This window comes from Ammospiza caudacuta, chromosome 3 (genome assembly GCF_027887145.1).
Source record: "Ammospiza caudacuta isolate bAmmCau1 chromosome 3, bAmmCau1.pri, whole genome shotgun sequence".
NCBI lineage: Eukaryota > Metazoa > Chordata > Aves > Passeriformes > Passerellidae > Ammospiza > Ammospiza caudacuta.
Genome location: NC_080595.1, coordinates 35,182,347 through 35,206,383, shown reverse-complemented (window position 1 = coordinate 35,206,383; position 24,037 = coordinate 35,182,347). Strand labels below are relative to the sequence as shown.

The following is a 24,037-nucleotide window of genomic DNA, read 5'->3' as shown; positions in this document are numbered from 1 at the left end:
TCCTTGTCTCTTGGAAGACATTTTTGGCAATTGTATCCTAAATATGGGGAACTCTAGTTATTTTGGATGGGTATTTGTTTCTTCAGAAACCTTCTAGAACAATTTGTAAAAAAAATTACAGAAAAAGCAAAGGAAAAGAGATTATTTTGCAATGTTTGAACAAAACCCACCACTCCGCTGTAGGAACGTGATCACTGAGGAGAAAGAGTTTATATTCTCCTTCAGGCTTTCAACTGGGCTGGATTTCTACCCTCGCCCAGATGGAAGGCTGTGGGTACAAGGGGTGTGGGGCGTGACCTGCAGCTGGGGCAGTGGAGGGGCCAGATGGGAGCTGCTCCTTGCTCAGGCAGACCTGTCACTCATCTCCCAGCCTGCCTCAGGATCAGTGTGGCAAAGGCACCATCCCCACATACTGCACCAAGGGGTGACACAAAATCTTTAAAAAATAAACAAAGGGACAAACAGGTCTAAGATCTACCGAAAGCAAAGATTTTTTTTGGAGGGGGAGGTGTGTGTTTGGGGGGGGTTGTTTCATGTGTTTCTCTCAGCCAGCAGGTGCCTCTATAGAGCCGATGCTTTGCCTGTATCACTATGAGTCTGTGGCACAGCATTGAAATACCTGCTTTTAAATGACAATATAGCCTTTTCTTTCTTTACTGTCTTTTCCTGCTACCCCTTCCTCAAGCTCATGGTGAGCCCGGGGATCTGCCAGTCTGGACTTCCACTCCATCTGCCACTTAAGGTCCTTGGAAGATGAAAGCAGGAGAAAGATGTATGTTAACACACACATATTGTTACTATGTATGCAGTATGAAGAAATGTTCTGTGTGACAGGAACCAAGTAGCTCAGCTGGGGAATGCCAGCACGAAACACAGAGAGACAGGGCTGCCTCCCTGCTCTTCCAATACCTTTTCAGAAAGAAGGGTGGGGTTTGTCTGGCAAAACCTTCACCCCTTCAGTATGACACCCTTCTGCAGAGCCGGGCACCACTCAGCCAGCACAGGCAGGCCCTGGAGCCACGGGAGAATGCCACTGAGTTAAGAGAAATAAAACCCACCTGAGGATAACGCTCCTTCAGCCCTTTAACACATAGATGCTAAGAAATCCCTGTATCTGAAAAGCCACGTCGTGGGGGGTGGTCAGATGATGGGTGTGATTACAGTTTGTCCCCCGCCGCCCCTCTCCCCAGATGGCTCTGCTGGACTTTGGAACAATTCCCACGGGCAAAGTGATTTTTGACCCGAACATGTATCCATCGGCACGGCAGAAGGCGCGGCGAGAAAGCAGGGCAGGGAGCTGGATTCGAAATGCGCGAGCCGCGGGACTACGGCTCTGGCGTGCGGAACCGCGGAGCCAGAGAGGCGGGGGAAGCCGGGGAGGAGGCCGGGCCATAGCCGAGGAGGTGGGACTTGCCGGAGCGTCTCTCCCCGTGGCCGCTGTGCTCAGTTGCAGAGTGCTGACGAGCGGCGGGCGGTGGGGCTGGCGCTGCGCGGAGCCGCCGCTGGAGTGCGCGGAGCGGGGCTGCCGCCGCGCCGGGGGCTCGGAGCGCACGCCGCGCCGGCGGGGGACAGCGCGCCACGGGAGCAGCCCTCCCCGGGCACCGGGACCTGCTGCTAGCTTGCCGTCTTGCTTTATCCTCTCGTTTAATTTATTTTTTCCCCACCTATACTTTGATCCGCTGGGATTTTTTTTCCTCCCTTTCCTACAGAGCCTTCCCACGCCCCAGTTCCCTCCCTCTCTATCCAGCTTGGATTTTTTTTTTTTCATATATTACTATTCTGATATTTTTTTTTTTTAAGCGGTGGACAGAGAGAGGGAGAGACAGTAACGGAGAGGACAGGAGGAAAACGCTCTATTCGTCCTTTCCGCCACCACCACCCCGATTTGCGGAGAGGGGTCGGGCCGAGGGGCGGCGGAATCAGCCCCTTTCTCCCGGGGAGGCGACCCCGGCTCGGGGAGCCGCCGGAGGCAGCCGCCGCGCAGAGGGGGCGCAGGAAAAGAGATGCATTGAAAGTTTCCGCGCAAACTTTGCCGTGAGTGCGCGAATCCGAGCGAGCGCGGCGCGGGTGCCTGCCTGCCCCGACGCGGGGAGAGCGCCGCGGACGGGCGCCGCTGTGGAGCTCGGACTGCCCGGCGGCGGGGGCCGGGCGGCGGCAGGGCGGCCGCGGAGCCTGCGCTCGGCCCGGCGGAGCGCCCACGGAAAGCAGCAGCGGGGGCCGGCGGAGAGCCGGGCTTATGGAGGGGTGAAACCGGAGACCCCGAAGAGGAACCCCCCTTATCCCGCAACCCTTCGCAGCACCCGGCCGGCGGCACCCCAGGAGGCGGCGGCGGGCACGGAGGAGGAGCGGGCGAGAGCGCGGCGGGGCGGCAGCGGCAGCGGGGCGGCGGCGGCGAGGCGGAGCACGGCGGGCCCCGCTTCGCGGCGTGCGCCGGCAACCATGAACTTTCTGCTCACTTGGATCCGCTGGGGGCTGGCGGCGCTGCTCTATCTGCAGAGCGCGGAGGTAAGCGGCGGGACGGGGGCTTTTGTGCCCCGCGTAGCGGAGGGGGAGGGAAGGCAGACGGCCGACAATACTTTTCCCCCTTTTTTTGTCTTTTCGCGGCCCCCCTTTGCCTCCCACCTGCTCGGCGCGGTGCGGCCGCGGCGCTGGCGCCGGGTGCGGGTGGGTGCCCGCGGCACGGACACGTGTGCGTGCGGTGCTGCAGCGGGGGGACAGCGCTGCCCGCCGCTCCGCGGGGCCCGGGGCAGCGGCAGCGCCTGCCGAGTGCCCAAGCACACGAGCGCGCCCCGGCGCGGCGCGGCCGTGGAGTCCCGCCGGGGCCGGGGCCGGGCGCGGGGCAGGGAGGCAGCGCGCTGCCTTCTTGCATCAGCCTCGGGTCTCCTGACATTGCAAAAGGCTGCTTCGGCGATATTTGCCTTGGGTCTCAGCTCGGGTTCGTGCCGCCGTGTGGAGTTCAAAATGCCTAGCTGGAAAAACAAATAAGAGATCAAAGAGGACAAAATGGATCCAGAATTTCTTCCAGATAGGAAAAAAAATATCAAAATATAGATCTCCTGCACCGAGATTACAAATCCAAGGATTTTTCTCTTCCTCTTCAGTCACTTTTACCTCATTGTCATTCTTGAGGAATTAGAAACCAACTCTTCCTCCTTTCCTTTTTTTTTTAGAAAAAAGAAGGGCAGCTTTCTTTGCAAACCTGTTCTGTACATCTGTTTTCTAAAGAGTTAGGAGGGCTGTGTTGCCAAGAGATATTAAGGGGTTTAGACAGAGTGCCCACGTGAAAGTGGCTGTTTGCAAGGCAGGCATGGATTACGTTTTAAAGGTTTTAACAGGTTAGTTCTCTCCTGCCATTTCTGCTCGGCACTTGGAGAGAGCACGGGCCAGATCATCTCCCACAATCGTGAAAATAAACGTCTCTTGCAAACTAATCAGTTATTCACATTGTTTGTTCAGCACCGATGCTGGAAGGCGACTCCCCAATTAGGAGCCATTTCAGCTGTAACTGAAGTCATGCAAGCACTGCACGCTTTGTTTCTAGCCTGTTATATCTCTACTTTATCCAGTGACAGCCGCACATTAGGCTGTGCTCGGCTGTGCTCGATGGGAACTGAGGCGCACTCTCACTTGAGTGTGGCACAGAGCAGCTCCCTGCTGCCTTCCTGCCAGATTTGGCTGGTGGGACAATTGTTTCTGCTCTCCAGGAGTTTTTCCACCATCACCCAGAATAGGAGTTTCTTTGCCTCCCAGCTCCTCAGTAAAATTGTACAGTAGCATCTGTTCCCCACTTATAGTATGGGCAAGTCTGTATTGGTGTCCAGTGATAACACCCTTTAACCCTCCCCTTGTTCCTTTTCCCCTCCCCTTCCTCTTCCCCAGAAGAGGAAACGGCGGATCAGGTAGAGCCGAGATCTATCTGTCCTCATAAAAACCTTATGCTGCCTTTTCTCCTAGGCTGGAGGATGGTGCAGATGAGAAAACAATGTAGTGATGGAAAAAATGGTAGGGAAGGATTACAGGAGTTTAGGAGGAAGTGTTGCAGGGACAGACACGAGAGACAGCTAGAGGTTCAGTACCTGGGCGCTGTGGGCTGTGTAAGTGCTCAGGCAGATGGACGGTGAGATCTGCCCTTGGGTTCTGTCCTTATTTGTCCGTTGGTTGTCTGGGCACCGCAGTGATGGGAACGTTAGGAATACCAGCAGATCTCACGTAGGCAGCTTGGTGATGACTCTGAGCATGGCAGGAGGCATGACTCTTCACACAGGACTAGGGTTTGTGCTTTGATGATAATATTTATCTGGCTGTCGGGCTGATCTATCTAGCTAGCCAGGCACATAAGAGAGCATTAAATAAAAGCCCTGACAGTGTCTGAGTTGGGGGAGCAGGGTCCAGCATGTGTCAGGGAGCTTTCCTGGAAGTAAAGGAGAAGGGATGAAGGAATCACGGCGCTCCTCTGGTGAGGGTTCAGAGGGATGGCTCCTTACTGAGGTGGTTGTTATGGTTGCTCCTGCAGCAAGACTTAGATGGTGGGAAATTGTTTCATGGTCGTGTCTGGGCAGCACTGATGCCACAAGTGGTGGTGATAGCCTTTCCATGCAGGCTAGGGAAGGAAAGGCACTTTTGCAGTGCCACCCTCCCAGCTGATTGATTGTGCTGAGCGGTGTGCACAGTCCTTACACAGCATGGGATTGGAGAGGGTTGCATTGTTGTCCCCTTCCAGTCCTCCCTTTCCTAGAGAATGGGGGACAGGTGGTTATTCCCCATCTTCCTTTATCTGTGGGTCTTGCTCCAGCCTGGTGACAGGTCACTCCTCATGATGGTCTGGGAGCTCTTCCCTTCCTGCCCAGAACAGCAGAGGGACCTGGATATACCAGCTGTATTGCCATGGGGAAAAGGCAGTGATCAGACACCGAGGGAGGGAGAACACGCCTGTGACTAGACTGTTAATGATCACACACCCACCAGGCTGCCTGCCTTTGCTGTGCCTCTGCACCGCACCACCGTGGGGAGCCACCAGAACCCGCTTCCACAGCCCTTCGGCAGCTGGGACACAGCAGGTCACCTTCCCCAGAGCCGTTCCTGTGCTCTGATGATGGCTGGAAAGAGGAGCACTCCTTTGGGAGCAGGGGAGAGGGATGTCTGAGGGGCTCACTGATTCCTGAGCAACCCCAAATCCATTCTCCTGTCTGTTCTGTCAGAGGTCCCTTGGCTGTGCTGGCAGCTTTCAGGATTACTGACCTCTGTCTGCTTGTACAATGGAGAAGGAGTGCAGTGAGTCCCATTCCCCCCCTTTCCTAAGCATAAAACGCTGAGAATTTCTAGTGCCTAAGACGAAAAGTGCCTTAACTCCTGTCCCAGAGTCCCTCTCAAAGTGGATGGATTGTTTGTTCCAGTCCTAAACAGTTACAAAGCTCTTTTAATGAGCCTGCACAGATTAGGGGGAGGGGAAGGGAGAAAAAGAGTGCTGGTGGTGGTGGTGAGGGGGGTGATGGTTAGAGAGGAATGACTTGATTAACCTTTTCTCTCCCTTCAGAGCAAAGCTTGCTTTGGACAGGGACTGGGGGAGAAGGGAGGCAGGGAAGGTACAGACATGTGGATGGTGTGAAGTGAATTTATTTGTTAGAGAAGGTTTTACCCCACAGAGGGAGGGATGTGCATTTGCTACAACCTGCAAAAGAGCACAGAAAGGAGCTTCCTCTGTCAGCCCCATTTCTGGGCTCATTTATCCTACTCTCAAGGCCAGGCCAGGGGTTGCTTCCACATTACTGTGAAATGCTGAAAATCTATTGGAAGGAAATTGTGTTACAGAACCGTTGGGTAATGCCAAAAGCCAGCAGAGGAGAGCATGACCTTCAGGCTCCTATCGAAGGGCACAGTTGGCCTGCTTGTCCTGAGGAATGTTTTTGGTTCCCCATGTCTGATATTAGCAGACTGTTTTGAAGTGAGGCACAAGGCCCTGCCGCACCTGCTGTTCTAGTGGACGTGCTTTGAGGGCACTAGGCACAGGTGAAAGACACTGCTGAAAGGGCAGAAAAGTTACTCGGAATAGTGAGCAGAGAGCCTGTTACTGATAGTTCTGGGAAACCTTTCTAGTTTCTGCTGGGAGCTCCCCTGGGAAAGCTCAGAAGCTCTATGGCCACTTTGCATTGATCTTGTTTCCCATCTTTGGGGTCAGATCACATCCCAGGTCCAGGTGAGCACTGCGAGAGTGTTCTGGCTCCTGCTCCACTACATCAGGGGCAGGGTGACGTGCTGGCTAGGCACAGGTGAGTAGTGAAAGCGTATGTGTGGCTTGCTTATGCTTCTCATCATTTGTGCAGCCTGTGTGCTTGCACGTGAGGAGGCGGTGGGCTTAGCAGCTGGCTGGGTAGTTTTGCATAGAGAATGGGTAAAAATGACCCTCAAGGTGTCTCCAAACTAATTTTGCTCAGTCTGTCATGGTCATTTTGTGTGTGAACCAGAAATCTCTCTGTGAAAAGTCTTGGGGGCGTTGTGACTTGAATGAACTGACTTGGCTCGTGATCCTCTTCCTGTGCCATAGCAGATTGAGGCTTTCCTGCCCTTGATGCGGTTTTCTTTTTACCCAGAGATTGTCAGGCACTGAGTGGCTTTGGAAGGCCGCTGCAGCCTCCACTGCCTCCATTTTGTTTGTGCTGTTGCAGTGACCTTCACACTTCAGGAATGAAACTGTTTCTAGGAACCTGCTTTTTAAAGTGTTGTCACAGCACTGAGACTGGGCACACAGACCCCCTCCTCCCCAGAGAAGAAACAGATCCACACATGGGGCAGCTCAGGTCTGGGCTGCTGAGTTATGCCCAGGTATAGAAAGACTTTGATTGAAATGAGAAACAAGTTCGGTCAGGGGGACCTTAGACAAAGGGAACTATGCACAGACACAAAGGAATGTCTGGGAGAGGGGCTTCTAGCTGGCTCTCTTGCCCCCTCCTTTTAAAAGCTGACATTTTCGGCTGCTTGGATGGTGGTGCTGCCCTGTGCACAGGACTGCTTAGAAGACCATAGCTGGCAGATTCCTGTTGTGAGCTTGGGATGGACTTGGCCTTAATTCAGTTCTGTCTTCAGCTGCAACATCAGAGGGCCTTTTTCTAAGCCTGAGCACAGCATATTGCTGACAAAGCAGTATTTTGTATGGACCCCTGTGCTTCTTATGGGCCTCTGCTGAAAGACAGCAGGTTCTGGGGTGGATGGCATCACACAGGTGGCAGCATAGCTCGGAGAAGTGAAGAAAGCTTGGCTTTTTCCATTTTGGTTCAGAACAGAACAGCAGGGGGAAGCCTGACTTGGCTGGAAAATTACGTCAGAGCTAAAGCCCTCACGAAGAGCAGGAAGAGTGGTGTTCTTGTTTCACCTGGAATTAAAAGGACTTCCTTAGTAAAGTGGTGTAATATTTCTCCATACCATTTTGGGGGCGGGTTACCTGTCACCACTCCTGCCTGCATCAGTGCTTTGGAAATGTCCCTAGTCCCAAAAGGCGGAATGACTGCAGAGCTTTTCGTTTTTGGCCCTGGGGAGGCTGTGGAGCGCAGGAATGGGATCCACGCAGGGGCTGGGGACTGGGACCAGTAGGTGAGGGCGAGCGTCGCCCTCCCTTCCATCAGAGAGGGAGAAAACCCGGGCGGTTTGGCGGCGTCCGTCGGCAAAGTGGTGCTGTCACAGTTAATCGCCCTGACACCCGGCCAGATGCCGACACCTCCGTGGCCACCACTGCCGGGTGACAGACATCTGTAACATTGAGAGGGGAGCGATGCCCTTCCGTGCCTGGCTGCCCTTCTCCCCTCTCTGCCCTCCCGGGCCAGATTCACCTTTACGGGGAGAAGCGATGCCCGGGTCCGTCGGTCGGTGTCGGCGGCAGCTGCAGGTCCCCCCGTTACTTCTCTCCGCCGGGCTCGCATTTGCTCCCGTTGTTTGCCCGCGGTCACTGACAGCAGCTCCCCGGGGACGCGCTTCTCCCTTTGGGGCGTCTCTCGGGCCGGCACACCGCCTTGCCAGCCCCGTCTCCCGGCCCGGAGCCGTCCCGCCCCTGCCCCTCTCGGCTGCCCCGGGGGAAGGGGAACAAAAGGTCCCTCTGTGCCAGCCGGGGGCAGCGGCTCGGCCTCGGGGGCGCCCTCTCCCGCCGGGGCTCCCTCCGCCCCCTGCCCGGCGGGGCGACGGGACCGGCACCGCCGGGGACCCTGCCCGGGACCCCCCGCGCCGCGGGACCGCGTCACGGTTCCGCGTTGTGACCGATTTTCTGTTGTCTTTGCAGTTGTCGAAGGCTGCGCCTGCCCTGGGGGATGGGGAGCGGAAACCCAATGAAGGTAAGCGCTGGGCGGCTTCCCGGCGGGCGGGGACGGCCGGGGGCTGGGGGGAAGGAGCCCCCTGAGCCGCCGATGGCCAACGCCGCCACCTCCCGGGGAGCGGGACCGGGGGCTGCCGGCGGGAGGCGCCTCCGCCATTAACCCCTTGGTGGCGGCCGCAGCGCCCCCGCCCCACGCCGCGGGCCCGGGCCGGGCCGCGGGGCCGGGGGTGGCCGTGAGGCCGGGCGCCGGAGCGGCCGCGGTGCCAGGGCGGGCAGCAGGGCTGGCCCAGCCCGCCCCTGGCTTACCGCAACTCAGAGTGAAACTGCGTGCGTGCGCCGGTGCACATACGCACGCTCATTTATATATATATATATATATTTATATATATATATATATCTACACACACACGGGCGCGCACAAAGAGCTGAGTAGTGGCACGCAGTTTGCTGGGGATTCGCCACAGTGCTGTAGGAAGGGATTTGTCAAATTTTGTTGCCCGCCTCTTTACCAGCGGTGCTGGTGATGCCCGGCTGGGTGACCAGGGCTGATCCCTGAACAAAGGCCGGTGCAGCCCCCAGATGGTAGGTCTCTGAGGAAGAGAAGGAGAAAGGGGCAGTTCAGGATGATTTTCTGGGCTCATGCCTCCCAGCAGTCTCAGGTACCCCTGTAGTCAGGAGATTACTAAGCGCTGTAAAGAGCCAGCCTTGAAAAATACACCTTTTTATTCTGGTTTGGGCTGGCAGACTTTGCAGATTCAGGGAATGGCACTCTAGGGTTCTGATAGGTTCTGATGGGTTCTAGTTATTGGTTCCTGGTTGTCCAGTATGGACAGGACCATTGCCTGGTGGGGAAACAAGGTGGTATCTCTGCAGCTGCTGTGATCTTGTGTCTTTCCGGTTGCCCAAAGGCCAGGGTGTGACAGTGTCCCCTGCCTCGTTGGTTCATGCAAGTAAATGTAGACCAGAAGGCAGCCAGCCCCTGGGTTAGTCAGAGATATCTCCTGCAAGCTCCCTGTCTAGTGAAGCCCCGTGCGTGTCAGGAGGTTGGCTTCTGTCCGCAGTCCTCAGTTCAGCAGTGGGATAAAAGGGCTGTGGACTTTGTAACCTTCAGGCTGAGGTGATCATCATATGCTTTAAGACCATCCTGACCGTGTTTTCCCCTTATCTGCATAGCAGAGCAGATCACTTGTTGCATGGCAGGGTCTGGCAGACGCCTTGCAGGGTCCCCACGGGCTGTGACCTTCAGCGTTATTCCAGCCAGAGGTCAGCAGAGGGCTCCAGCACTGTGGGCCCAGATTGGCTTTTTTTTTTTCGTAGCAGTCAGTTTCAATTTCTGTAACTTTATTGGTGTGACAGACTCCATGTGTGTTGCCAGAGGTTTGTGGCAGGCTCTGCTTGGGATAGGTGTCCATTTTGTGCTGGCAAATTTTCTGATTTGCTGGTGGACTGCCGCCTGTTGCGCTTGACCCTTGCTCCTGCTGAAGTCAACAGAAGAAGGTTCAGTGACTCCAGAGGGATCAAGATGGAGCCTGCTGTGAGGCTTATTTTGGTAACCAGTTCTCTGCTGTTGGTAGAAAAGAGCTAGTGTCCTCATCTGTGCTATTTGTTGTGCCCAACAAATCCCTCCTGGGGAGGGAAAGAATCAAACAGAATTAACTTCTGTCACAAGAAGGTTGATGGGATTGCAGGAGAAGCTGGTCTGGCAATGTAAGTGGTGAGACTTCAGTGTTATTGTCTGGTGCTATTTCAGGTTCTGCAGTGTAGATACATCTGTTAAATAAAAGTCAGGACTCCTGGCTCTACTTCTGTCCTGTGGTTCGAACTTAGAAGTCTTCTCTCTATACCTCAGTTTCTTCTCTGTGAAGAGGAGATCATGATGGGCCTCTATTACCCAAGGACGGTCCTGTAGTTCCTTCCTCTGAAGCTCTTAGGGGCTTGGGCTGAAAGGTGGGCTTGTGTCTTTGGCCATTTTATGCTTTCTCTGTGATGTCAAACTGTGACAGGTTTTTATTTGGGATGGACTTACTCTGGTTGGAGACTGTTATTTTAGCTTCAGCCCCTACCCTTTTGAGCTCAAGAGAGGCTTCCACATGTTTTGTGGCACAGGAAGTTGTAGAGGAGTCAGACAAACACTCTTTTGTTTCACAGGAAAAGATTTTCTGGTATAAATAAAGGAAACCACCATCACTTGTGGCTGCACTTTTATTTTCAAAATAACAGTGTGTTTGTATTGCTGCTAAACTGTTGATGGGGAGAGAGGCAAAATGATCAGAGACTCCTCCTTTTCTATTCCAGCATGTTCTCACTCAACTGCTCCAAATTTGAACTTAAACCCTGCTTTGAAGAGTTAGTGTGGCTCCTGTCTGTGTTTTAACCTTCCTTCCACCTCCATTCACAACAAAGAACCTCTGACTCAAATCTGGAGGTGTTTTGCAGGGTAGGAGTGTGATTTAATTGTGGGATTAACTTCTAATGTGGGCTGAAGCCCAGATTGCGGGAAGGGAGCAGACCTAGTGGTGTTAGTCCTTCAGTGACCTTCCTGTGCTTCCCCATGAAGGAGACCTTCTTCCATTTGTGACACAACCAATGGAAAGGAAGCGCAGGCAGAATCAGCAAAGTGTGCAGTATGACTCCCAGTACATAGGAGTAAGTGTAGGTATGGTAGAAGGGGCAGGGCTTTGCTGTGAGGTTGACTGTACCTCAGTCATGTGCTCTGGTTTGGTTTGGGTGGTAACTGTGCAAATGAACTACCGAGTGTTGTGCAGTCTCCATGTGAATGCTCTGTGTCCAGCAAAATAAGGCAATGTGCCTTTTGCAGCAGGATTTTCTGACTGGCAGCTAGGGAAAGATTCCCTGGTTCCTTTTCAGAGGCTGATTCAGACTTTGGAAAACCATCATGTGTTAAAGTAAAGGTAGAAACTCCCAAATTCTTCATTTGAACGATTTAGTCCTGTCAAATCTTTCAGATCTCAAGTACAGTTGTCAGGGTGTAGCTGTGAAAGTAAAAGCCCTGTAAAAGAAGTTGAATATGCTGTTCTGGGGCCTGTTCTGTAGTCTGGTTTCTCTGGTGTAATCCAAATGCCTGGATAATGCAATATTTAGGAAAGCATGAGAGATGCCGGTCAGTTTCACTACACTTTTCTACTCTTGTTTTCTGCCTCCCTTATGCCCCAGACTGGTGTGGCAAGCAGCATTTGATCTGCACAGGTAACTGCTGCTTTCCCTCCCTCTTACTTTCTGTCCCTCCCCTTGACGTAGGTTTGTAAGCATTTTGATCCTGAACTATGTCTTTACTGCCAGAGTTCTCAGATCCTGTGTCTGGCACAGTGTGAATAATCAACAGTGCAGTTCAGCGACTATCTGTGTGCCTGCAGAATTTCCCACGTATTAAATTGTTCAACTTGTTGGAACATAGGTGGTGACTGAGGTCACTCCAAAGGGAAACAGGAAGAAGGAGGAGAAGGAGGTAGTCCCAGACAAGATAGGAGAACAGACAGGAGACATACGGCAGTTAGGGGAGGAGGGAAGAGGAAGGGAAGGAACAAGGAACAGGAACGTTGTCTTCTAGACAAGGAATACCAACAAGCAGTCCATGCCTGCCAGGCTACATTTCCCTTTCACAAGCCACTTTCTCTTTTAATAGCTGCTCACGCTCTCTGACACTTCAGACTCCTTGGAGGGAAGCTCCTCCCCTCTTGTACCCGCTCTCAGCACTTCAGCACTATGGCACTGTCAGCCCCGCATGACCTAGAATTAACTTTCAACAATTAACTGCGGGCTGTGCGCTCCAAGCCCTGCAGCTTTTGCATTTTTGTGGCAAAGTAACCTTTATGCCAGTTTGTCACAAGTTCAGGGCACTTTAGAAGCGCTTACTGGAGACCATTATTTTCCATGATGCAAGCAGTTTGCTCTTATCACTCTGAGTTATCAACCTTGGTGCTGGAGGACTCTGCATACTGTACAGGTGGATCATTATAGCGCATAACAGCATGGGGCAGGTACTATCTCCTTGTGCATACTCTTACCCTCTGCTCCATGTGAGACATCCTCTGTTGCCAGTGTGGTGCTAGAGCTGGGAGGCCTGGAGGGCTCCAGGTACTCACTGTTTGCAGTACTATACTAGCACCTGGGGTTTGTGTGTGTGTACTTATCTATACTATCTCTCATCTCTTTAAACCTCTCCAACCCTTGACCAAGCAGCAAAATGAAGCTTTGGCAAGAGACTGGGAAACATTGGGAAATACTTGTGAAATCAGTGCAGATCGCAAGCGGTTAGTGTTTGCTCCATTTGTAGGGAAGGCATGGGATAATGGCAGATCCACCCTGTTCCCCCTCCCACACTGTCTCATTGTGGTTCAGTAGCCAAATATATAGTCTGGTTAATCCTGGGGGTGCTGCGAGCCTACTTTGAATCTTTCAGTGGGTGGCTTGGTTCCTCAGTCTGGGAAAGTGGTCAGTGTGGAGACACGGAGGCTGTGACTTGTAGTGGATGCTGTCATGGTTCCCTGGTGGCCTGCTGAGGTGGATGTTCTGCATGGCCAAAAGAGGTAGATGACAGGAAGGGTGAAGATGCATAGCTCCACGGTTCAGAGCCTCTGCTTGCTCTTAGGAGTGTCTGTGCACTGAGGTCTGTACAAAGGATGCTTCTGGCTTTAAAACCACTGGGGCATCCACTGACTGTTTTGAAAGGGAGTAAAGGGCAAACCAGTGAAGGGCCTTAGTCCAGAGTGTAGATTATCTGCTGCAGTTTCAGGGTTTTTTTGGCTGAGCTGATACACTTAGTGGCTGCACACCAGCAGTATGGGGAATAGCAGAGAAGAGGTTTGGGACATTCACCTGTGGCATGCATCATGGTACGAGGAAGGCAGTGAGCTCTCTTGTCCGTCTTGCCCTTAAGCAGCTGTAGGAGGAGATTGTCTTTTTCCCTTCCCACTTGATGTGTGTGTATGTAGAGCCCAGAGAATGGATTTAGGCCTGCAAGACTGCTAGTGAAGAGCATAGGGTAGTTGTGTTGCAACTGTCTGGCTCACTTTAAGGGGTGAAGCCCTAGACATTCTTGAGCTAAGTTTGCATTAACTTATTCCCTCCATTCCTCTTTTAGTTATCAAATTCCTGGAAGTCTACGAGCGCAGCTTCTGCAGGACTATTGAGACCCTGGTGGACATTTTCCAGGAGTACCCTGATGAGGTGGAGTACATATTCAAGCCATCCTGTGTGCCTCTGATGAGATGTGCGGGTTGCTGCGGCGATGAGGGCCTAGAATGTGTCCCTGTGGATGTGTACAACGTCACAATGGAGGTGAGGGTCCAGCTTGCAATCTGCTATGCTTGGTTGGAAGGAAGCAAGACAGCCATCACAGCCACCCCAAGCCCCAGCTCCCAGCTAATTCAGAGGAAGTGCAACCTACCCCAGGGACCCTTTCTTCTGACCCTGGTGCTCTGTTACACCACGCAGGGTTAAAAGCTGAGTTGCCTGTGTCTATTTAAGGCTAAGAGGAGAGTCTGTGTTTTGGCTCCTGCCCAAATACAGTAGGTAGGAGCATGCAAAGAAGAGTTTCTGCAAAGGAGCACTTTGTGCTTAGAGAATGTAGAGGAGCATTTCTGATGGTGTTATCTCCCAGTTTCTAAAGAAGATACTCCTTGGACCCTTGCACCACCTTAACTCTACACACAGCTGTTGTTCTGAAGGCAGCTGAGTAGGCAAAAGGGGAGAACCTGTCAGTTCTCTCTCCTGAAGGGCATGTGAGGTCAACCTGTACCAACAGAGCAGGGAATTTGGGTCTTAAGCTATCCTGCCACAGCAGGGGTTAAAGGGAATCTATGAAACAAACTGTTCTACGTAAGCTGGAAAAGCCTTTCTGCCTCTAGGCTCTTCCTCCTTTGTTTGGAGACTGCTGAAGGTGGCCATGATAGCAGAGGCTGGGCCTTTGGGGAGAGATTCAAATTGCTTTAGAGAGCTTAGTTATTGCCCTTGTCTGTGAGACTGGATCCCAGCTCTTGTCCAAAATTGTGCTGGTGTCCATTACCCATAACCTATAGCTCCCTCACCTACTTTTGTCCCTTAGCCTCTTGAATGGCCACTGTAAATATTGCTGAGAATTTTTAATATCAATGAGAGATGTTCAGTGCTAAGTGATTAACCAGCAGGTCCTTTTATTTGAATTTTGGGCTGTGTTTGAACTGTGTTGGAGAACCTGTCTGTGCCCTCTCATGGTTCCCCATACTGCTTTTCCACTTGCAGGCTCCAGCCATACTAGCTTGGTGAAGCTAGGGATGGTTTTCTTCCTACCATTCCTTGTTGAATTACAGTTCTTGACTGATATGTCTGCATGCCTATAAAGGGTCAGAGGCAATAAAGCAGATCTCTAGAGCTAGTTTTCCAGCCATGTTCTGGGTTAAGAGAATGTAACAGTATTCCATAGCTTCTAAATAACTTTCCTGGATATACCTGGGGCTGGGGTCTGGGTTTTGCAGGACTCTTTTAAACACAGATCTCCAGATTTATTTTGTGTGTCAAGTTACTGAGAAAGTGAGATGTCAGCTGGGAAGGAATAGTGGCTTAAGGAAAAGGAGTTGGGTTTGGAATTTTCATTTGGGATCTTTGTGTGAGACTGAAGCATGACTTCTGCACAAGCAGACTGGATGCCCATCATCAGCCAGGGAGGGCTCATTGAGGACCTTGCTGTAGGGTACACCCTCTCCCATGCCTGTCTCCAAGGCAGCCCACCAGTGCTGGCATTGGGCATGCACGAGCAAACAGAGCTTTGGCACAAGTCTGGTGTTGCCGCTCGCTGGTGATCAAAGGCCTTCCCTGACTGGAGAACAGGGCCTCAAAGCTAGCTCGAACTCTGCCCTGCTCTTCCCAGGAGCACCTGGGGTATGAGTGCTTTGCTGCACAGCAGCCTGATTTGGAGCTGTGAACATGAAGAGTGAACAGGCAGTGACCCTTTCTGTTTCTTTCATTCCAGGTCATAAGAATTAAACCCCATCAGAGTCAGCACATATCACAAATGAGCTTCTTACAGCACAGTAAATGTGAATGCAGGTGAGAATGGAGCAGCACTGGCTCCTCTTGCAATAAACTTACTCTGAGCCTTTCTTTTTTTCTGCCGTTGGGTTGGGACTCTTGTTCAGACGCTTCTGCAGCCTTCTTGGTTGGTCTGCAGTGGGACGGCTGAGCCTGGGAAAAGAAGCCCTCTGCTGTCAGGGCTCTTCCATCTCTAGCTATCACAGGTGGACAGTGCTAGCCTGCATCCTGGGATCTTTTGGCCCTAGCTACCAGCAAGGGTCAACAGGATAGCAAAACCACTTTGAGTCGGGCCCCTTAACCAGTGCCAAGGGCATCCTGCAATGCTGCCTGTACATGACCTTCCCTGGACTTGGTGGGAACTGGGGATAATACCAGAAGTATATGTGATAAGCTCTCTTCTAATGAGGCCTTTGTTCTGTCTTCCCTCACAGACCAAAGAAAGATGTCAAAAACAAACAAGAAAAGTAAGTGACAAGCTTTTCCTCCTTTCTCTTTTGGTGGTTGGTTGGCATTTCCTCTCCCCACTGCCCCTTGCCCTTTTCTTTGATCGGATATACTCACTTTAAGAAGGAAATGGCATATGGTACTGCATGGGGCGATGCTCTGAATCCATTCCAGGTGGTCACAGAAACCCACATCTGATGGTCCTTCCTTCATACCCCAGACATGGACCTTGCATGACCCATGGCCATGGCAGTCATTCCTAATGCTTTTTTCTGAGTCAGGGAAGTCCTGTCGTGTCTGTCCTGCTGGAATGGATTCAAGGTGCAGCCCCTGTTCTCCCCTTCCGTCTTCCTGGGGTGTTTCTGGTTACTGCAAATTGCTGGCTTTCTTTATTATTAATTTTTTTCTTGCTGCTTGAGTGAGTACTTGCTGGCTTCTTTCACAGCAGCTTTGGTAGGAGCTCTGCTGGCTACAGGGAGAGGTGGAAGTAGAGGCCTGGTGGATGCAGGACTATTGCCATGCAGGATATGACACTGGTTTTGTTTGGGTGGGGACCTGGGAGGGTGTAAAGGGAGGTGGATGTCCTAGCTGGGTCTCAGTGAAGGCTTTCCTGAAGGTTTTTTTGAATCTGATGAGTTTGCTTTAGTGGCCTGAAGGAGGTTAAGTCACAACCTTCCCTTTTCTTCCTCTCTAAAGTATAATGGTTGTGGAAAGTAGAAAAATAAGCTCTAATCCTGCAGAAGTTGCAGAGATGAGCATAAAATACAAAACAACATTGAAAAGAAAGAATGATCTCTCTGAGCAAGAGGATCAGCTGGACTGCGCATGGCTGGGAAAGCAGCTCTGCCATTTAGAGGTGCGGAGTTGGAGAGGAAGGAGTGAATATTTGGAGATGAGGCTGAATCTGAGACCGAGGGAGCAAACAGGAGAGAGAGAGCTTTTTTCACCCCTCTCCTGGTGGTTGTATGTTTCTAGCTGCCTTCCAGCCTCTCCTCCTCCCCCTGGAAATCTGCTCCTGGCTGCATCAGACTGCGTGCAGCCAACAGTCCTCTCTGCACAGGGCCGTGTCGGGGATGGTCGGTCTGTGTGGCTCTGTAGTTTGAAGGTGTGTGAGAGTTTGGTCTGTATGAGCTCTGGTGAGGATGGGGTGTGGGTGTAGCAGCCAGCTCGGACTGTGTTGCATTCACTTTTCCTCTTCTAACAGCACCTTGCCTGCTCATTGCTGGTTCTGCACTCCCCAGGGAAGGAAGGGAAGGGAGGGGAGAGACTGGTGTGCTTTGATTTGTGCCAGATTGAAAGTCTTGTTATATTGGTACCCGTCTCCTCCCTTCAGGTTGATTTTCTTCCCCTCACCGTCTCCCTGTGACTCCTGCCTGACATGTAGGGCAGAACTGGGATTGAGCTGATGCTCTGACACTCGTTCCAGTGAGACGACTTGAACAGGGCCTAGGAGACACCCATGGTGCTTTCTCTTCTGTCCCTCCAATTCCCTTTGACAGCTCTCTCCCGAGGTGGGCTGCACCAGGGAACGAGGGAGCCTTTGCTGAACTGCCTCAGAGCTGGGACTCATTTGCCTGACAAGCCCTGGTGCTTTGCCTAGGGCCTTCTCCTTGCATGTCTCTCCCTTGCTCCTGTGCTAATGTGGCTCAAGGAGCAGTACAGGCTCCAAACTCCCTCGCTCCCTGTGCTCTCAATGGCCCATAGAGATCCATGGTTAGTGTCCAGAACTGCATATCCTAGCCCCTGCCTGCTCAGCCCCTGCCCAGGAATCAGAGGCAACTGGTGAATTTTTCAGAATGGAGTCAGCACCTTGGCTCCATCTGCTTGTCTGTCTGGCAGGTCCATGTGGACAGTGACAGGAGAGAAAGGAGGGAAGAACTGAAATCTGCTTGCTGATTATCTCCTGGGTAAAATAACTAGGTCAGGCCATCCTCTTCCCCTTCTTTACTCTTCAGTACTCAGAATAGAGGCTGCCAGAGGAGATGTTACAAACATCCAAGTAAGGTCTCCTGGACTCCTCTGAACCACAGGCAGGAGGTGAGGTGGATAAGCAAAGCCTTCAGGTTGGATAGCTCCTCAGAGATCAGATCTCTTCCTTTGTCTGTGGAGTGCTCCTGTCCCAAGGCGGGATTGCCACCCACCCTGCAGCAGAGCTACTGGAGCTCAGCTGCCCCCTCCTAGGCCCAGTACTGTGCAGTGCATCAGGTCAGAGTGGTTTCCTCTTCCTTGAAGAGAGCCCTTTCACTCAGGTTGCCTATTGTCAGTCGTTGTGCACCTGTGCTTGTCGCCTGGAATGATTGTCTGCACTCACCGCGGTGGCGTGATGCTTTCACAAAGCTTTCTGTTCCTTCCCCCTCTCACCCCCTGCCCCTTTCTCACTGCCCCTCTCTGGAGGGGGCAGATGCCCCCCTGAGGCTCCAGCAGATCCGCCTCTGCTCGCAGCAGCCTTGCAGGAGATGGTCTCTGCTGAGTTCCCTGGTGTTGGCTTGGCTGTGGGCAGGCTGGTTGCAGAGCTGACAGGAGCGCCGGAGCCGGTGAATGTGCGTGCAAGATGGAGATCTGTGCTTCAGCCCTGGGATTTACCCTCCAGTCCTGCCTCATGTGCTTCTCCCCTCCCAGCAAGGCACATGGCTGTGTTTTTTTTTCTCTTCTTCCTTGCGTTTTCTTCTGTTTTCTCTCTATTTCTCCCTTTCTTTCCCCCTCTCTCTCTTTCTCTTTTTTTTTTTTTTTTGTTTTTCTTCCAGAAAATCAAAACGAGGAAGGGGGAAGGGTCAAAAGAGAAAGCGCAAGAAAGGCCGGTACAAACCACTCAGCTTGTACGTTTGTGTCCTCTGCTTGTAGACTCTCTTCCCTCCCTCTCCCCAAAGCAATCTGCCTGCTTGCTGCTCGCTCAAATCTCACCCTCCCCTCCCAGTCACTGGTGGGCTGCAGATCCTGCAGGGGCAGCGCTGGTGGTGGCACTGCTCTGGCACTAAGGCTATCTCAGGGAAAGGTGGCTTTAGCTTGCTTGGCTCTCTAATCATCAGTAGTGACCATTGTCCCAAGGCACAAGAGTGTGGCGGGCGGACGAGAACCCTGCACCTCTTCACGCCTTCTGGTTGTAACTCTGTCATCTGCTTTCCACCACTTGTCTCATGTCCTCCCTGCTATGGTGACTGGTGACAGGCAGGCTGGCATCTGCCATGCATGTGTGTGTGTGTGTGTGCGTGTACATATGTGCGTGCGTGTCTGGTGGAGTCACAGGTGGAGAGGAGAGGTGGGACAGTGGGAAGCCAGAGAGGGGGTGCTGGGGAGCCAGGGGGGGGCCTCTCTATTTTGTTTTTTTTTTCTCTCTTTCTGCTGGATTTGGTGGCTTGTCTCTCTCTGTCTCTTTTGCTCTGCCTCTCTCATGGTGGTTCACAAAATTCTGCATTGTAAATTCACGGCCCCTCCGTAGGAGACTCCTAGGTGGTGAGGTTGGGATGGGGCTTACAGAAAGGGCAGTGCCAGCTGCAGGGTCAGCATGTGGTGCTGGAGCCCAGCTGCTTTCCAGGGGAGGAGAGACCATGTGTATTTAACTCATTTAGCTGCTGGCCTCTTTCTACTCCAATAGTCCACTTCGTAGAATTCATTTCACTTATGTGTCAATAGCTGGCTGGGACCTCTCACCTTCCCGTCCTTGCTTTTCCCTTCTTCCTCCCTCTGGCCTGAGCCAATGGATCCAATGCAGCATTTGTGAATACTGTGCAGAAGGCCTGTTTCCTTTCTCTGCGCTAATGCAAGGGGTTGCTGTCCTGGGGCTGTTGAGGTGCTGCTGGAAAATCCATCAGCCCAAGGCACTCCAGTTGGCAGCATGGGGGCTGCGGGAGGGGGCAAGGGGATTGCTTTGATGTTCAGGGTGTTGCATGTGTATTTTCTTTCTGCTGAAGCGCTGTAGCTTAGACATCTTTCCTTTTGCCTTTTTGCAGTCACTGTGAGCCTTGCTCAGAGAGGAGAAAGCACTTGTTTGTACAAGATCCCCAGACCTGTAAATGTTCCTGCAAATTCACAGACTCACGTTGCAAGTCGAGGCAGCTTGAGTTAAACGAGCGCACTTGCAGGTTTGTGTCCTGAAGGATGAAACACACAAAGAGAAAGAGAGAGAAAGAGAAAGAGGGGGGGAGCTTGCTTTCTGCTGACTTCTGGCACCAGTGCTATTTGATTACTTCTTTTCTCTGTCCTGCATGGGCCAGAGAGCAGAGAGTCTGACTGGGGTGAGGAAAGAGTTTCCCTGTGTCAGAAGGCAGCTGTTTGTTTCAGGTGTGCTCTCAGGACTTGGATGGGGATGGCTCCCAGAGACAAGCCCTTTGTATCTCAGGTATTCTTTACCATAGAATAGCATAATGGAGTTCATGTTGCTGAGCTAGGCAGGGGAGGGTCTGTATCCCTCTGTACCTTACCTGTATGCAACTCTGAGCATACTGTTGGACAAAGACAAATCCTTAACTGACTGGGATTTGACTACCCCTGTCTTCCAAGCCCCTTTTCTGTGGCTTGTAGATGCTCTGCTGTGTGCAGAATGAGGAAAGCCATTACGAGCCTCCCTCAAGGCTGAGCCTACATTCTCCTTTGCCTCTGTTCTTCTAAAGGCCAGGGAGAGCACCCTGTGTTTTTGTACTGTCCTCACAGTTCCCTGTCCATGTCCTGTCCAGAATTGTGGTTTGAGAGGCTGCAGTCAGGACTGTGAATGGAATACAGCAGGTTTAAGTCTGACCCTGGGTGAAGGCAGAGGTGCCTGTTTCAGATGTGAGGTGGGAGACATAAAGGCACTGTGGGGTTAGTGTTTGTTCAGAGATCCATGTTGTTCATGTGTCATCTGAGTCTGTCACACACCATTTGTGGCACAGACATGTAAAGAAACCGATTCCTGGTTCTCACCTGAGCACTTTGGTGAACTCATTGGGGTGTCTTGACTCGCACAAGCTGCGTGTGCACCTCTGGTGTGGGATCATCCTACCTGTGTAGAGGGAGACATAGAAATGGGGTCACTAATGGGCACTTGGCTGTAACTCTGAACTCGGATCCCCTTCACAGAGATATAGGAGATTGTTCCTGTTCCTGCAGTATTGCAGGGGCAGCGACTTAAGGGGAGAATACAAGGGAGAGAGATCCAGGGTCCTCTGTGGCTCTGTCTTGAAAAGAGGAGACATCCATTGACTAGGTGGCTAAGGCTGTTACAAGTAGCAAGTGCTTCCTTTGGGTGTGAAAATGCTTTGTGTCCAAGCCAGAGAGGCATTGGCACTGCCAGTGTGATAGAAATCTGTATACAGAGAATTTTTCTGGGGTGTTGTAATTTCAGTGGGAAAGTAATTGATGGAGGGGCCATAATAGAGAGACTTTCAGAGTTGCACTTCTCCTAGCAAGTAAAACCAGACTTAGTCTTGGCCTTTTCCTCCTGTTCCTTTTCCCAAAGTCCGGAGTAACTCATAATTACCCCACAGAGTTTGAAGGGTGAGAAATAGTAATAAATACAATGAGAAACAAAAAACCAAAGAAATCATGGTAGCAGAAGGGGTTTGCTAGTTTCTCTTACCTAGTCCCTCTCTGTTGTGGGATAATTGGCACTAAAGGAGGTTTCCAGAGGCAATGTGTTGGCCAGAAAAATGGGAAGGAGTCATAGGAGTGGTTAGCTTATCAATTTCCAGATAAAAAGCTAGTTAAACTTAAGTTCCTTTTGCTCTTTCTTGTAGAATTAGTATTGGGACCTGCAGGGGAGGGTAAATTCTCATTTCTCCTGCTGCTTCTTCAGGCCACTGCTGTTCTCTGGTGCTAACCCCCACTCACAGCATCTAGTGGAATGAAAAGCACTTACTTTTCACCTTCTTGCCTGCATGGGGCCTTGTTGTCTGCACTGCTTCCAACCCAGACAAGAGGCTAGGTGGAGAGCTGAGGGTGTGTCTCTGCATGCACTGCTTAGCCTTGTTTTTCTGTGTTCGTGTGTATTTGTGTGTATGGTGTGCAAAGATGCAAACAAGACACTCAGTTTATCTGTGAGAAGCCACTGATTCTGCTCAAAAATCTTGTTTGAATATCCCCCCTGCTCTGTCTAGGTGAGCCTGGGGGAATAGAATTCATTGACTCATTTGTGGGGTCGAGATTCTCAGCTGATTTGCCCCATCTGCACAGCACTTCACCCCACCAGTGACATCATGCCATGTCTTAACACCATGTGCTCTTAAACACATTAGTCACCACCCTTCCTTCCCTTCCCTGCCCTAGCTGCACCCCCATCACAAACATTAACCCCTGTTCTGTTCTCTTCTCTTCCTTCCTTCTCCTCTTCGACAGATGTGAAAAACCGAGACGGTGAGCAGCGGAAAAGAAGGGGAAACAGCCCTGTTTCTGGAGCCTGATTTCTCGCCTGGACAGAATAAAACCAACAAAACACTAATCCAAATGAACCCTAAAAATGAAGGATCAGTAGAGCACAGCACTTTCAGTACGGACGATGGACTCCGGAAGGAACATTCCCCAAGGCACCCGCCGCACAGAATTCACCTTTGGGTTTTGAACTGTTTTATTTTATTTTTCTTTTTATGCTGCTAAATAACAGAGCCAGGAAGACTTATAGGGGTGTATTTGATGGGTTTTCCCATGCATACATATATATGTGTGTATACATGCATATACATATATATATATGTATATATATTTTAACCACATCTATATATACATATATGTATATCTTAACCACACACACACACACACACACACATATATATATAATATATATATATATATACTGATTATTTTTTTTAACATTGCTAATGTTATTGGTGTCTTCACTGGATAATACTCGACTGCTGTGGACACAAGCGGGCTACTTGGGGCATAAGAAACAAGCTAAGACTGGACTTGAGTAGAAGCGCTGGGTGTAAACTTAACTCCAACTGACTTGTGCGGCCTCCGCTGTTTCTCTGTAGAGTGTGCTGTACCACAAACCACCTTCTCCTTGCCTGGGACAGGGAGGAGAGATGATGGAGAGGATGGGCAGGGAGTTCCAAAGAGCGGCATCCTAGGGTGCAATGGGTCAAAGGCCAAGGAAATGGCCATCTCCGTGATCAAGGATTCCTCCTCCCCTCTCTTCCCCCAACCTTCGCCCTTACTCGTCTCATAACCTGCCTGCCTTGCCGGGACATGGGATGTCAGTGTACATTTTGCGTTGACTTTATTCGCTGTAGAACCTTTGCCAGAGAGTCATGCTGGCTTCTCTTAAGGATGGTGGGCAGCTGATGCACACTGACTTTCTGTTCAAGGAATTATCACAGGAGTCTAGATTTCCTGCCCTTGGTGGCTGCAGAAGGACACAAGGTCTACAGTGTGCTGAAGCAAGAATGGGGACCGGTGCATAGCCACACAGTTGTTCAGCACTGTCTGCTTTCTTCATGCACAGAGCTGCCACTCAAGAGCATCCAAGATGCTTATGGAACATTTCTGGAAAGGGATATTAATCAGAAGTATATACACAGTAGTGGGGGTGTGTGTGTATGTATGTGAATGTATGCATTTGTGTGTATGTATGTATGTATGTATGTATGTATGTATGAATGTGTTTTTCTCTCTTTTTTATATATATATATTTATTTTTATACATATATATATATAAAAAATAATATATATGTATGCCAAGATTGAAGGGGGGAGAGAAGAAAGCAACTTTTGCTGCCTTCAGTTTGCGTGCCCAGTATGAACGACCCTTAAGAACGTCAAGTTTTTTTTTTAATGACGTACTGTAAATATCAGGCCCCTTTTCCATGTCTTGGGCTGGGGAACCAAATGTGAGGACAGCTGGAATCCCTTAGCTGTGTCGTGAGGTTCTTGGCTACGTGTGTATCTGCAGTGTAGGCTGTGGTGTACATGAAACCCACCTTACACACGCGCGCACACACACACACCCCCCTGAAAGTGTGTTTGTACATCTATGTGGATATATATAATCTAGTTCTGTGATTAAAATTATTATTAATAATAATAATAATCAAAAAGGTACTCGGTCTGTGTCAGAATGCTGCCAAACATCATCTGCAATTGAATTTTCAACGCCTGATAATGTACAACACGGAAAGCTTCCAAAAAGACAAGATAGTCTAAAAACAGACTCACAACAAGCGACTACTAACCACTAGGATCTCCCCATCCGACTGATGGCTTTCAGAAGGAGAGAAAACACACGGGTGGGTGCTTGCATCTGCAATGTAGAATACTCATGCTGCATCGTGTGCAAGACAGAGGCTTCCGATCGGGGGAGGG

The 24,037-nt window shown here is 51.2% G+C and overlaps 1 protein-coding gene across 6 annotated transcripts; it reads left to right on the top strand.

Annotated features, from left to right (window-relative positions):
* Nucleotides 1-1,490: 1,490 nt before the first annotated feature.
* VEGFA (vascular endothelial growth factor A) lies at nt 1,491-23,774 on the top strand. 6 transcript variants are annotated; one of them, XM_058801681.1, is made up of 8 exons: nt 1,491-2,505; nt 8,264-8,315; nt 13,398-13,594; nt 15,264-15,340; nt 15,757-15,789; nt 18,514-18,585; nt 19,717-19,848; nt 22,076-23,774. In XM_058801681.1, the coding sequence occupies exons 1-8, from the start codon at nt 2,440-2,442 to the stop codon at nt 22,095-22,097; spliced, it is 651 nt and encodes a 216-aa protein (XP_058657664.1). In that variant the 5' UTR covers nt 1,491-2,439; the 3' UTR covers nt 22,098-23,774. The 6 variants fall into 6 exon arrangements, with proteins under 6 accessions (XP_058657664.1, XP_058657666.1, XP_058657667.1 ...); XM_058801683.1 differs by lacking the exon at nt 18,514-18,585; XM_058801684.1 differs by lacking the exon at nt 19,717-19,848.
* Nucleotides 23,775-24,037: the final 263 nt, after the last annotated feature.

Bases quoted from the DNA above. Each gene is read 5' to 3' on its own strand.
- VEGFA (XM_058801681.1), top strand. From the start codon at position 2,440: ATGAACTTTCTGCTCACTTGGATCCGCTGGGGGCTGGCGGCGCTGCTC. The intron at 15,341-15,756 runs GTGAGAATGGAG...CTTCCCTCACAG, and splicing joins CACAGTAAATGTGAATGCAG to ACCAAAGAAAGATGTCAAAA. The intron at 15,790-18,513 runs GTAAGTGACAAG...TTTTTCTTCCAG, and splicing joins GTCAAAAACAAACAAGAAAA to AAAATCAAAACGAGGAAGGG.